Here is a 15,777-nt window from a genome sequence, read left to right as displayed (position 1 = left end):
AGAGCCAAAATTCTTATTGCTCAGTTAAGGACTAATTCTCATCAACTCCGTGTGAAACAGGGCGCTGAAAAAGGCCAAAGGAAGTGTGGGAGGAAAGGGTATGCATTTTTTGTTCTTCTTGAAAAGTGGAAACAGAAAAACATTTCATTTTAGAATGTGAGGCCTTCAAAGACAATAGGGAAAGTTATGCAGATATGTTGCAGCTAGCTCTTGGGATAATCTATTTACGGAAGGGTTTGTCGAGAAGTTGGGAGCATTTATTTTGAAGCTTCACAGAAAAAGAGTCGAATTTGTCCTATAGCCTATTTTTAGCCTCGTGGACGTTAAAATAATTTCTTTCTTTCTTTCTTTCTATAAGCAAATTTTATTTAGCAAAATGGTCTATTTTACAATAAGATGAGTAATTTTAATTAGGTAAATGTGTGCATTAGGAAGGCATTCTTCATCTTACAATAGTTTTTTTTGTTATATTTATGAAGCCTTCAGCTATATCAACCACATTAATACTTTTAATGGGGTTGTACTAGTGATAATATTTTTATGTAAGTTCAAGTTTCATTGACATGACTATGTATGTATCATTTTACAAATATGTATATTATCCTAAACCTATAGTTTAGTTAGATTAAATTAAAAATTGTCAATTGAGTATATTTTAAATGATTGATTAAGAAAGTTTAATGATAATCTTCCTATCTAAATTTAAATTTCATTAGCATTACTATATATATATAATTTTCCAAATATGTAAATTATTCAAAAATACATTAAAGGTTGTCAACTGAATATATTTTAAGTAGTTGGTTGGGAAGGTTCTTTTCCAAATATGTAAATTATCCTAAAATAATTGTACGATGTCAACCTTTCCCGAAGAAAAAACAAATCCAATTCATAAAAGAAAGAGGCTAGGTTAAGGATAGCCTACACGACAGACAATTGGACGAAAAAATATTAAAGTCGCCAATAATACAACATGCCCCTTCGAAGGAGCGAAAAATTCTTTAAAGTCACCAATAATTCTCTCCATGGAAGATATGCGCCCCATTCCATTGCTGGCCCGATTCTTCCACGAGCCGTATTATCGTGACAAGCGATAAAGACGCTCTTCTCACAGAAGACAAGCTGCAGCGCAGCGCTGTTCAGTTCAGCGCTGTTCAGTTCAAGGACGTAATTTATCTGCTTTGTAAGTGTAAAGTTCTAATCTACACACGTATTTAACACATTTCAACTTACATCCGTGCCTGCTAAATACTGTAAATATCGATTTTGATTTGCAGCCTCGTCCAAACCTTAAAGCGCTCAAATTTAGTCCTGGCAGCAAAACCTGAGCACTACGGTAATGGAAAATAATGATTCAAAGATTTTGCTTTCCTTTCCTGCAAAGTTTAATAATATAAAGAATGCATGCTCTCAGTAACTGAGGAAGGATTCTTTATCCTAACAATGCAGATATCTTAACTAACCAAGACGGCATGCAATTTGTGGTTACAGAAGCAGGGAGACCGATCTTTGCGATATTAAAATATTCTCGAAGTTAAATCAAGAATCTTGATATTGCGATCTCAAAAGCAGAGAAGATCAGAGGGAGAAGACTTGCTAAGGAAAATGAAAGTGGCGGTGGTTGGAGCGGGCCTGGGTGGAGTCGTGGCTGCTTACACTTTAGCTCGAGCAGGAGTCGAGGTGGTTGTGTACGAGAAAGAAAATGATCTCGGAGGCCATGCACGCACGTTTTCCGTGGACGGAATTGACATGGACTTAGGATTCATGGTCTGCAATCGTGTAAGCTTCCAATCTCAAGCTGATTAACGAAATAATAGTGAAATTGCTCTCTTTTCTCTCGTCGATTAAAGAAATAATGTAAAATTTACATTTTCTACCGTTGATAAATGAAATAAAGAAAATATCATGTTTTGTTTTCGAAAGAACCCGCCGTTTCATGATACAGTGCAGATAGTATCTTCTCTTTTGGGAAAAAATATGTTGATTCATGGCCTGCAGTCGTGTAAGCTTCCAGTCTCCAGTTGATTACTTAATCAACAACGGAAAAATGTTTATCTTTTCTGCCGTTCACCTATGAAATAATGAAAACAATTTTCCTGCAGATATTATCTTCTCTTTTGGGAAAAAATATGTTGATTCATAGCCTGCAGTCGTGTACGCCTCCAGTCTCCAGTTGATTAATTAATCAACCATGGAAAAATGTTTCTCTTTTCTCCCGTTCATCTATGAAATAATGAAAACATTTTCCTTTCTAGGAAAGTAGGAAAGAATGTACGTAAGGGATAGAGTCCAGACTTACAAAACAGTATTGTGTTTCTCTGGTTGATTAATGAAATAATGAAAATATTATCTCTATTTCTCGGAAAGAAGTTATCAAGGAAGAGAGCCTAGGCAATGTTATTCTTCTTCCATCGATAGAGAAATAGGTAAACATGTAAATTTTGTCTTCTCTTCCGTTTGATGAACGAAATGATGAAAATACTCTTTTTTGGAGGGGGGAGGGGCGAAGGTGTGTATTTAAAGACCATAGTGAGGCCACCATAAAAGTATTTGTTCCCATTGATTTATCAATTTATGAAAATATTAGTAAAAATATATCTTATATCTATTAAATTTTAAAAAAATATTAATATAAATATATCTTAATTACAAGGATCTATTAAATTTTTAGAAAGATTATTTTATTTTGAAGTAGAAATTATTTTAAAGTAAATAAGTATTTGTTTCAATTGATTTATCAATTTATGAAAATATTAATATAAATATATCTTATATCTATTAAATTTTTAAAAAATATTATATCTTAATTACAAGAATCTATTAAATTTTTCGAAAGATCACTTTTTTGGGAAGGAGAAATTATTTTAAAGCAAATAAGTATTTGTTTCAATTGATTTATAAATTTATGAAATTATTAATATAAATATATTTTATATTTATTAAATTTTTAAAAAATATTAATATAAATATATCTTAATTACAAGGATCTATTAAGTTTTTAGAAAGATCAAATTTTTCTGAAGCAGAAATTAGTTTAGAATAAATAATTTAAGTATTTATTCTAGTTGATTTATTAATTATGAAAATATTAGTATAGACTTATTTTATTATTGATTTATATCTATCAAATTTTTTTGAATTAGAAATTTATTTTATATATAATTTTTCATTATTTAAATTGCATATTTGAATGCATAAAATGAATTTAAGACTTTTTTTTTAATATATAAATGAAATTAATATCTTGAAACTTTCTTTTGGTACTTAGACTACATATGTTAAAATTGTAATTCCATAAATCTTTGCTATATTTTAGACAAATCTTATTAAAAAATATACTTGAAAAGAGGTGAAAACTTGAATAATAAAACTACTTGAAATTTAATTATCAAAATAAATAGATGAATTAATTAATTAATTTATATAGACAGTTAACATTGAAATATTTTATTTGTAAACCACATTATTTCATTAAAGTGATTATATATTTTGTCATTGATCTATATCTATCAAACTGTTTTGAAATAGAAATTTATTTGAGAGAGTATAACATGTATAATTTTTAGTTATTTAAATTGCATATTTGAATACATAAATGAATTCAAGACTTAATTTGTCTTTTTAATACATAAATGAAATTATTGTCTTGAAACTTTCTTTTGATAGTTAGACTGTGTAGACTATATATGTTAAACTTGCAATTGCATCAAATCTTTGCTAAATTTTAGACAAATATTATTTAAAAATATACTTGAAAAGAGGTCAAAACTTGAATGATAAAACTACTTGAAATTTAACTATCAAAATACATTTATTTATTTATTTATATAGACGGTTAATATTGAAATATTTTATTTGTAAACCACATTATTCCATTAAAATGATGTAGTATTGAAATATATTAGTTAACATGGATATTTAGATAGCTCATTTAGGTATTATATTGAAATATTTTGAATTATACGCCTTAATCAAAGTCAAAATACAAATTGTTTTTTTAATTACTTTGTCTCTTTAAATTAGATATAAAGTTCTATTATTTAACATAAACATCCAAATATTTATTTAACATAAATATTTTATGTATTGCTAAGAGTGAGAGTGAAATATTTTACTATTATTTTTAATTAAAATTCACTAAATATGTATATTTATTTTTTATTATTATGATAGACATTGTTTTAATTTATATAAATAATTAACATTGAAATATTTTATTTGTAAACCACATTATTCCATTAAAATGATTATATATATATATATATATATATATATATATATATATATATATATATATATTTTGAAATATATTAGTTAACAATGGATATTTAGATAGCTCATTTAAGTATTATATTGAAATATTTTGAATTATACACCTTAATCAAAGTCAAAATATATATATTTTTAATTATTTTGTCTCTTTAAATTGGATATAAAATTATATTCTTTAACATAAACATCTAAATATTTATTTAACATAAATATTTTATTTATTATTAAGAGTGAGAATGAAATATTTTATTGCTTATTTTAATTAAAATTAACTAAATATGTATATTTATTTTTTATTATTATGATACACATTACTTTTTATTTATTGATAAAAGTGAATGAAATATTTTATTTCTATTTTTAATTAAAATTAACCATATATATATATATAGGGTTAAGTATAACTCTCAATTTTGTCATGCATAAAGATTCCATAGAAGATAATCATTATAGCCAAAAGAAGTTAATCTTTGATAGAAATAAAAAAGATCTTTTTCTAAATGAATTAAAAACTAATTTGCTTCATTTATCTAGTATAGACAACATAGAAGATCTCTATCATAAATTTTACTACAACCCTTTCATATTCTATTAACAATTTCTCAATTGAAGTTTCAAGTAATAAAAAAATAGCAAAACCAACCCATGGTATGACAAAGATAGTAAAAGTGTGAGGAGAGCAAATAAGGAAGTTGTTGATGAATCTCTTAAAATTGGCAAGATAAAAATATAGAAAACCCTAACTAAAAGGAAAAAAAGGCAGTATATTCGTAAAAGAAAAGAGAATCTCTTACACCTCTCTAAGGTAGCTCCTAAGAAATTCTGGAGGTAGATTCTAACTAGGAAAACTAAAGATAATAATAAAATTGCTTTACACGACTGGAATTCCTATCTTAAAAAGCTTTATGAATCTCCAAATTTCATGGATAACTTTGAAATCCTCCTCACAACGAAAGAAGTTTTCTCATTAGAAGACATTGATTTTGGGGTTAATCGATTGGCTAATGGGAAAGCTAAGGACATTGAAGGTTACCAGGTGGAAATCTTAAAAATTGGAGGTCCTGTCCTCATCCCCCACATTCACAAACTTTTCAATCAAGCGGTCAAGCAAGGGTTCCCTAAATCATGAACTCAAAACCTCATTATCCCTATTTTTAAAAGTGGGGATACAAATATCCCCTCATCCCACACATTCACAATCTTTTCAATCAAGCGGTCAAGCAAGGGTTCCCTAAACCATGGACTCAAAGCCTCATTATCCCTATTTTTAAAAGTGGGGATACAAATAACCCCTCTAATTATCGAACAATTATGATCAACCCTCTCCTAGCCAAGTTATATGATATTATTTTGGAAAGGAAGTTGAGCATATGGCTTGAAAGTGAAGGTAAGAGGGCTAAAGGCCAAACAAGTTTTAGAAAGCAGCACTCAACAACAAACCACCTCGTTACGCTTAGGATCATTGTGGAGGAATGCCGCAATGATGAATCCAATCTCTTTTGTTGCTTTGTGGACTTTAGAAAGACTTTCGATACAGTTCCTAGAAACAACCTTTGGAACAAATTAGAAGAGCTAACGGTTCCTTTTTAGTTGAGAGCTACCGCTATAAGGTTATACGAGAATGTAACTGAGAAGTTAAATAGCAATGAGGGGTGGTCAAAAGATATTAAGTGTAATATCGGAGTTAAACAAGTTTTCCCCCTCTCCCCTACCCTATTTGGCATTTACATCGACAAGCTAGAAGGTTGTTTAGAGGAAGCAGGATGTGCTGGCACAATCTTAGCTGGGATAGTCATCATCCTTCTTCTCTACGCTGACGATATTGTTCTTCTCGCAAGGTGCCCATCTGATCTTGATAAGAAACTTATACTTCTTAAGGATTTCTGCTCTACTGTGGGTATGATTGTTAACATTGACAAAACAAAAGTTATGATTATCAAATCCAAGAAGGACACTTACACTAATTTTATGTATGACAATAATAACTTGGAGGATGTGTCTTCCTACAATTACCTAGGAATTGATATTCATCACAAGCTCAATTGGAACTATAGCATTGAGAAAAGGATTAATGGGGGGTGGAAAGCTTATTTTGGTCTTGAAAATAATTGTAAAACAGTGAACCTCGTAATGTGGGATAGAAAGAAGTTCCTCTTTGAAACTTTAGTCACTCCAGTCATCTTATATGGATGTGAGGTTTAGGGTTGTAGCATCTCTAGAGAATCCTGGAGAAAGATTGAGCAAATCCAGAAGCGTTTTATAACATATAACCTCAAAATTAAAAGCAACGCACCCTATCCTATTCTCCTTATAGAAGTGGGTCTTTCCCCTATCGAGAGCCCAACTATGACTAGGTTTCTGTTGTACAAGCACAAACTCAATAACATAGGAGACAATAGACTTCCTAAGCTATTTTTAAATTCCATTCAAAACCACCTAAGGCTCAAACGAGGTTGGTATAAAGACACCAGGGCCTGGTTAAACCATTGGGAGATCGACGAGAATGTTGCATTGTAAAACATTAATAACATTAAAAATATTGTTACTTCTATGTTCAAAGAAAAAATGTGGTGTGAGAAAGATTTAGCAGATAAAAAAAAATTAAGATATTATAAGGAGGTCATCAACCCCACCCTAGAAGATCAAAAGTATCTCTCTGTTTTAACTAACTCAAAGAAAAAAATTAATATAGCCAAGATTAGAACAAACTCTCATGAGCTTCATAGTGAAACGGGTCGTTGGGCAGTTCCTAAAACACTATGGATGGAAAGGTTCTGCCATCTCTGTGAGAATACAAACATCAAGGATGAAAATCACTTCCCCTTAGAGTGCCCCGCATACAACCACATTATATCTCAGTTTCAAAATCTTTGTTGCGATACTGACTTTCCTAGCCTTTTGACAACTTAGATCTTAGTTTCAAAATCTTTGTTGCAATACTGACCTTCCTAGCCTTTCCTAGCCTTTTGACAACTTAGATCTTAGTTTCAAAATCTTTGTTGCAATACTGACCTTCCTAGCCTTTTACGTTGTCAAAATTACAGTGAGCTCAGGGGGCTTCTCTCCAAGATTTTTTAGCATAGGAATAAAATCTTAAATCAAACTAAATTCATTTCTTTAGGTTGGATAGACCAAAGTTTGGTCTCAATAGACGTTAACCTTAACCACCACCATAGAAGTAAAATAGACATTGTTTTCTATTTTTTTTTCTTTTAATATATATATATATATATATTTGTCGTGAATAACATTATTTTTATTATAAAATTTTTTTATGTTTATTATATTAATTTTAGAAAAATACACTGATTTATAAAATAAAAATATATATATTTTTTGAAAGGTAAGGAATAGAGTCGAGACATTGCTGATATATATAGTAATTACAATATCATCTATTCTCCGGTTGATCGATGAAATAATGAAAATGGAGTACAGAAAACATTCGTTCCATAATTTTCATTTACTTATTTTATTTTAAAAATTTCTTTATCAAAATAACAATGCATAAATTATCACGTGAACTCCTCATCATCAACTTCCTCACCAAACCTGGCATTCCAGAGAGTCAAACATTTGCGAGGCAAAGGATGCTTGGGTTCCGTAATTTATTATTGTTATTGAAATTATTTTGGCAATGTAGGTGACGGATTCGAGCACGATGAGATTCTTCGACGAGCTTGGAGTGGATTTGGAGTTATCCGATATGTCATTATCTGTGAGTCTGGACAATGGCAAGGGATATGAATGGTCCAGCAGCAATGGCCTGCCCGGATTGTTTGCGCAGAAAACAAATGTTCTGAACCCCTTCTTCTGGCAGATGCTGTATGAGATACACAATTTCAAGCAACATGTTGTCGAGTATGTTCATCAGATCCTGTCTTATTTTCATGTCTCTAATCACGCTGCACTGTCTTATTTTCATGTCTCTAATCACGCTGCGCCCCCGACAGTGCAACATTCTGTTTACTTTTGTTTCCTAAATCTCTATCTTTCAAGTTTTGCTTACTCGTTTTGAATTATTGTTAATTCCGTATGTATTTTCAAGCAAAAAAAGACTCTTTGTCAAGGTTATTTCAGTACTATACAAAGCACAATTTAACCTTGGTACATAGAATACAATTCATGTTTTTCACTGTTTGTACAAAAGTCTGTTAAGCCTTTTATTCAAACAGGAGAGTTGATAACGAATTTTCACAAACAGGAGAGTTGATAACGAATTTTCACAAGCTTGATTATTAAATGCCACATTTTTTTTTATATATGTTATAATTTATAAGCATAATGAAGGGAAGAATAGTAGTGTGACCTCTTAGCATCATCATTCATCTAAACGAAAGTAGTGTGGGGATGCAAGTCAATATCAGTGAAATGAAAGTAGTGGTTTTCTCTAAGAAAAGAAAACATAACCAACAAAAGTTCTACTTTGAAGACAACATTTAGGAAAAAGTTGTTGATTACAAATATCTCGGAATTGATTTCAACAAAAATCAAAGCTGGAATGGTTGTAGAAAGAAAAGAACTTTGGGGGGTTGGAAAGCATTTTATGCTTTTCAAAATAGGTTTAGAGAGACAGAGTTATGGGACTAGAAAACTACTCAAACTCTTTTTGGGTTTCTAGTGATTCCGGTAATTCTCTATGGTTGTGAACTATGGGCCAGCAGTACATCCGACATGCAATGGAGACAATTTGAGAAAATTCAGAAGCGTTTGATTACAAACAAATTCAAGATTAAAAATGCAGTTTCTTATGCTATCTTGTTAAGTGAAACTGCTCTTATTGAAGCTATTGCTATGGTGCGGGTCATAAAGTATTTAAAAAAAATTGAGCAAATGGAAGAGGGTAGATGGCTTAAAGTTGTCTTTAATGATAGATTGTGCTAGGGAAAAAATACTTGGATGCAACAAAATAACAAATGGTTTAGTAAATGGGGTATTTGCTTGAACGCTTGTCCCATAAACAACAAAGAGATAAAAGCTTTTGTTATGGAAAAGTTCCACAAGTATACTTGGGATAAAGAGCTAGGAAGAAAGAAAAAGTATTATATTGAAGTGTTTAATCTCACTCATTGTCATCAACCAAAAGCATACATAGAGGTCAATATCTCTTGGAGAGCCAAAATTCTTATTGCTCAATTAAGGACTAATTTGTTGATTTGGGGTAGCATTGGATGTGCTCTAGCCATAAAAATTGGTGAAGAGGCTAAAGCACATGAGATCTCCAAGACCCAAAAATGGTTTGGGAAAATTCTGCCTGGTAAAGGAGATATTAGAATAATTAATATTTAACGAGTATTAATATAAAACTGGGTTAGAAGGTTCTAAAAGACATGGATCAAGCCAAATTTAATCTTAGTCATTGATTAGAGATGTAATCTTGGCCGTTGAAGATTCAACAAGAAAAGTATAAGAGGAAGCTTGAGAGTTAGTTGGAGATATACCAGAGTGATAAGTCATTCGATTTTCTAGAGCAGGGTTTGCTAAGAGAAATCGAATCAGTGATCAAAGTTGCAGCAAGGGGCAGTGAGTGCGAGGTAAAGAGGCAGGGATAGTGCCGGAAGACCAGCACAAAAGTAGAGAGGCAAAGAGGCAGAACCAAAGGGAGCCACGCAGAGGCTAGCAGGGACTGCACAGAGGCCAGAAGAGCTTCACAGATCCTCAGAGGGCTAACACAAAGGCCAAGAGGGCTGACGTAGTGCTTCAGATTGTGTAGAAAAGGGTTTCGTGGGGCAAACTTTCAAAATATTTGCTTCCGAAGAGAGGTATTACTGTCAGATTATTTATCTTTGTCAGGTGAGCCAGTTTGGCACCCAAAGTACTCAGAAAAGCTGCTTAATAATAAAAACCCTCAGAACTGTTGCACTAGTTTTCCCAAGTTGGATTTTTTGGGGGACAATTGTCCAAAAATAACGGTGTCACTTGTGTGTTTGTCTATTTCTTTCAATTGTTAATCTGTAGATGGTTGACACTGTAATGTGTTTATTTCAATGTTTATATGGTTAAATAACTTGTTAGTAATTAAACAAGTAGGCGAAATAAACTAGAGAATACAGATAAAATTTCTAACAATAATACTTAGAAATTTCAACATGGTATTAGAGCGTTGCAGATCACAGGAAAACTGAAGGCGCCATCTAAATTAGAGAATTTGCAGCAGAAACAGTTGTCCCAAGTGACAGAAGTTGTTCATAGGCAAAAAGCAACACAGAAGGGTTGACACAGAGAGCCTACGTCATCAATTTGAGCCAGAGAGAGGTCAACACAGAGGTAGAAGAAGGCAGAAGGGGCTCACGAAGAGCCACGCAGAGACAAGGAGGGTTGACACATGTAATATTCCTAACCCAGAATATTCCTCAAACCCCATCAAAAACTCCAACCAAATTTGTGCAATGATATAATAACCCAGAAGTGATAAAATAACAGTGGAACAACATATAATAATGTAAACTGGAAATATAAGCAGATACACAAGAAATGCAGCGAGAAATGCTAAGCCATTTTATTACACTGAGTAACAAAATGAGTACAAGAGGTGATTAGACAGATGGCACCTCGATTTGCACTAGGCAAGTGAATAAATAGTCTCAGAATGACAAGAATGGCCTCTTTGCGTGGATGCTGCTGCTGCTGCTAGAAAGCAAATGATGATTTGGGGCTGCTCCCCTCCTCAGAAAAAGCTGAAACTCTGGATTCTGACTCTACTCAAGAAACCCAGAAAAACTCAGAAAGCTTTTCTGGTATAGCCGACCCCCGAAAAACACCCTCTTGGGGTTCTACGCAGTTCCTCAATGCCCTGCGCTGTCACTGAAGAAAACCCCTCTAAACTCTGCCTGAAACCCTGCCAAAATCCTCCAATGAGACAAGAGTTGGACCCCTGCTCAACCTCCCAGCATAAATCCTCCTACAAAACCCCGATCCAACATTGCTACCAGAAAGAACTGTGTCCCTCTCCCAGTGTTGCACAGTTCTCCAATACACTGCTAAAACTGCTGCTGGAATGCTGATGAAACTACTGCTGAAACACCAAAGGAAATACCTTGCCCGAGCAGGCACTCGAAGTCCCCTGGGGCTAAGGGTGAGATCTCCGAACAGAGACACTCAATGCACTAAACAGTGTTGCAGACTAGCTAAACAGCCAGCGTGCTCAGAAGTCGAAACGACTAGCCCAAAATGCACATAACTGAATGATCCAAAATGAGGGGCCTCCTCTCTATTTTATAGCCTCTGCCTCTCACAATCCCTAGGCTCACCTCCTCCTACGTGTTTCTCCTCTTGCCACGTGTCCTTCCCTCCTGCGCAGTCTCTCCATGTGTCTGCATGGGCTCTATTTCTGTGTCCCCCTTTGGCCCCCTTGGCTCCCCTTTAAGTCACAACATTGTGCTACCTAGGAAGTGAATTTTTATTCCAAAGTGAGTTATGTCCCCCTTCCTCACATTTTATTTACAAATAACTATAGAAGGTAAGGCAAAAATTGAACAAAATCGAATATTCCAATTAGCCATAGCTAATTAGGAATATCACAGTCTCCCCCGGCAAAATGTTACTTGTCCTCAAGCAACTGAAGTGATCGATGATGCAAGATCCTCTCACTCTCCCCAGTGGCATCCTCATCTGGCAAATTCTTCCACCTCACCAAGAATTCCTGGACCGTCCTACTCCACAGCTGCCTCTCCCTGGTATCAATGATAGCCTCTGGCTGCAATACCAAATGCCCCTCGTCATCCATGGGTGGTAGCTCATCTGTCACTGTCACCTACTGCCCCAATGCCTTTTTCATGCATGATACATGAAAAACGTTATGAATCTTGCTGCCTTGGGGCAGCTCTAGCTCATATGCAACCTGTCCAACCCTGTGTATCACCCTGTATGGCCCATAAAAGCGGGGCTTGAGCTTCTCAGCCCCCTTATGCTTTAGTGATGACTGTCGGTATGGTTGTAATTGTAGGTAGACCATGTCCCCTACCTCGAACTGTCTCTCCACCCGACCCCTGTCGGCATACAACTTCTGCTGATTCTGTGTTGTAGCCATGTTATCCTTGAGAGCTCGGAGAATATCCTAACTCTCTTGGATCCAAATCTTGGCTCTGGGAGCCTTGCTATCACCAAACATCACGTCAGCAAAAGATAAAGGATGATACCCATATAAGGCATAGAATGGTGACATACCAATGGACATGTGATGTGAAGTATTGTAGCAGTACTCCCCTAGATGTAGCCACCTCAACCATGCTCGTTGCTGCCCACTGACATAGTTACGCAAGTAGCCCTCTAGCCACTTGTTAACTATCTCTGTCTGCCCATCTGTCTGTGGGTGATAACTGGTACTCAGTGTCAACTCCGTCCCCACCAACTAAAAAAGCTCCTGCCAAAACCCGCCCATGAAACGGTTGTCCCTGTCACTGACGATGGTCTTAGGAAGACCATGTAGCCTGAAGATCTCTCTGAAGAACAGCTCGGCCACCTATGCTGCTGTATAATGTGCGGATACGGAAAAGAAATGTGCGTACTTCGTCAGCTGATCAATGACGACAAAGATACAATCCTTGCCCTGTACCATGGGCAACCCTGTGATGAAGTCCATCGAAATACTCTCCCATTTCCCCTCTGGAATGGGAAGAGGCTGCAATAATCCCGCGGGATGGCTCATCTCTCCCTTGTTCCTTTGGCAAACATCGCACTCCTTGACATGCTAGAGTACGTCCTCTTTGAGGCCCTTCCATGAGAACCTCTCTCTGATGGCCCTGTAGGTTTTAGTAAACCCCTGATGGCCTGCCAATGGTGAGTCATGTGGTGCCTGGAGTATCTTCTTCTTGAGCTGAGACCCCTCAGTCAAGAAGATCTGATCCCTGTAATAGATGATCTCATCGATCACCCTATACTTGTCATCTGCTACCTGTCCGTCCAGAATCTCACATGCAAACCAGTCCTTGGAGTACTCTACTAAGAGTCGAGCCCTCCAGTCTGTATCCAAGCTCATAAGAGACAACGTGGCTGATCTACGTGAAAGGGCATCTGCTACCACGTTGTTCTTACCCTTGACATACTCAATGTCAAAGTCATATGCTTGGATCTTGATGATCCACTTCTGTTGCCTCTCTTGTAGTTGCTCCTGCTCCAAAAAGAACTTGAGGCTGTTGTGATCAGTCCTCACTCTGAACCTGTTACCCACCAGATACTGCCGGTACTTAGCCAATGCATGCATGATGGCTAGCATCTACTTGTCTTATATAGAATACAACCTCTCGTGCGGAAGGAGTTTCCGGCTCTCGAAGGCTATAGGGTGACCTTCCTGCATCAATACTGCGTTGATCCCCTCTCCCGACGCATCATACTCCAAAACAAAAGGCTGCGTAAAATCTGGCAACGCAAACACTAGGTAGCTGCTCATAACCTCCTTAAGCTTGTCAAAGGCTCGCTGTGTTGTATCTGACCAACTGAATTTTCCCTTCCTTGTCAAATATGTCAGGGGTGCAGCAAGTTGTGAGAAACCTTTGACAAACTTCCGGTAGTAAGTGCAAATGCCAATGAATCCTCGAAGTTTCGTCATATTCCTCGGCTCCGGCCATTTTCTGATGGCCCCGATCTTCTCCTCGTGGACCCTCACTTCGTCCACCCCTATGATGTGTCCTAGATACAACATCTCTGTCAACCCAAACTCACACTTGGAGAGTTTGGCATAGAACTGTTGCTCCTATAAGATACACAATACTGTCTCAATGTGCTGGAGATGCTCCACCCAAGTCCTGCTGTAAATGAGAATGTCATCAAAGAATACCAACACAAACTTCCTCAAGTGACTACGGAAGATGTGATTCATGCAGGACTGAAATGTAGCTGGGGCGTTGGTTAGCCCAAAAGGCATCACCAAGAACTCAAAGTGCCCATAGTGACACCTGAAGGCGGTCTTGGGAATGTCCTGCTCCCTCACGCGAATCTGATGGTACCCAGATCTCAAATCAATCTTTGAGAAGAAACGTGCCCCTCTCAACTCATCCATCAACTCATCGATCCTGGGTATGGGGTACCTGTTCTTCAGGGTCTTCTTGTTCAGGGCCCTGTAGTCAATGCACATCCTTAATGTACCGTCCTTCTTCTTCACCAACACCACAGAAGAAGCAAAAGGACTCGTGCTCGGTCGGATATGCCCAAGAGCCAGCAACTCCTAGATAGCCCGCTCAATCTCATCCCGATAGGCCTTGGGGTGCCTATAGGGGGTGGTGATCACGGCCTGTATGCCCTGCTCAAGCTCGATGGTGTGCTCAAACCCCCGATCCGACGGTTGTCCTGGTGGAATCTCCCCAAACACTATGGCATACCGATCAAGGATAGACTGTATCTCTGGATGTACCGTTTTCCTTAAAGTCCCTGCCTCTGATGCACACAACTCCACTGCCCACTCTTTGTCCCCCTTTGGGAAGATTGCCTCCATCCGATGAGCCGAAATAGTCTAAGGCGGATGTGTGTTGTCCTCGTATCTTCTCACGCCTCCCTGTCTTCTCATCATCCCACTCCATCTCTAGGTCTTCCAATTTGTCGTGACCTTCCCTAGAGTGATAAGCCACTAAACACCCAGTATCATGTTGGTGTTCGAAATATCGACCACGAAAAAGTGGTCAATCAACGTGTAGGTGCCCATCATCACTGAAAGCTCTGGAACATATCGAGCACACGTCATGGTCTGATCTTCGAGGACCAAGACTGAAAACCCATCAAAGCTCTCTGTCGGTATACCTCTCCGCTCAACCATCTGGGCATTGATGAAGTTGTGGGTTGCCCCACTGTCCACCAAAACTGATACTCACTGGCCACGTACTGTCCCCCATACGCGTAGCATCAAATATTTGGGTACTCCTCGCAATCCTGCAAGGGCCCCTCCGGTAGGTGCAAATGATGCACCTCCCGTTGCTAGTGGTGGAGGTGGTAAAGGTCCCTGTATGGCATGGCTATTTCCTACCTCCCCATCATCCTCATGATCCTCTTCTCCACTGCTCTCGGAGAAGACCTCAATAAAATGTGCTTTACCAGCAGCACATCTATGTCCCGGTGCCCATGGCTCCTGACATGTGAAGCACAAACGCTTCTTCTTCAGCTCCCTCCTAGCATCATCATCAAGCTGTACTCGTCCTGGATTCCCCTTTGGAGGTGGAATCCTCACGTTCTTCCCCTTATACTGGAAAGTTTGTCTCTAGGGGTAAGGTGTCCGGGTCTTGGGTAAGACATCCTATAAGTCCCGGGTCCTGTTGATAGCGTCCTGGAGTGTGGCTGGTCTAGTGGATCGGACTAGACCCCGAAGTGGCTCTACTAAACCCTCAACATACATATAGACCCTCCGTGTCGTGGATAGGTTTGGCACCATCATGGAGACCCTCAAGAAATCTACAATGTAGGTCTCTGGGCTCCCTGTCTGTTTGAGCCTCGTCAGCTCAACGAAATGCTGCTCTGGATCCCTCCGATCAAATCGCTCCATCAGTCTCCTGGTAAACTTGGCATATGTCGTCACTATGG

The 15,777-nt window shown here is 37.0% G+C and overlaps 1 protein-coding gene across 1 annotated transcript in view; it reads left to right on the top strand.

Annotated features, from left to right (window-relative positions):
• Window positions 1-1,234: 1,234 nt before the first annotated feature.
• The window catches only part of LOC149227727 (uncharacterized), a 279,748-nt gene continuing 265,205 nt past the window's right edge, over window positions 1,235-15,777 (top strand). The window contains exons 1-3 of the mRNA XM_089380584.1: window positions 1,235-1,336; window positions 1,492-1,779; window positions 7,916-8,133. Of these exons, the coding sequence (XP_089236710.1) occupies window positions 1,606-1,779; window positions 7,916-8,133 (392 nt within the window). The 5' untranslated portion in view covers window positions 1,235-1,336; window positions 1,492-1,605. The remainder of the gene's footprint in view (window positions 1,337-1,491; window positions 1,780-7,915; window positions 8,134-15,777) is intronic.

Source organism: Pinus tabuliformis, chromosome J, assembly GCF_031772625.1.
Source record: "Pinus tabuliformis cultivar Carrire ecotype Pingquan chromosome J, CPIR1, whole genome shotgun sequence".
Taxonomy (NCBI): domain Eukaryota; kingdom Viridiplantae; phylum Streptophyta; class Pinopsida; order Pinales; family Pinaceae; genus Pinus; species Pinus tabuliformis.
The sequence above is the reverse complement of the archived record's forward strand: the minus strand, read 5'-3'. Positions and strand labels throughout refer to the sequence as shown.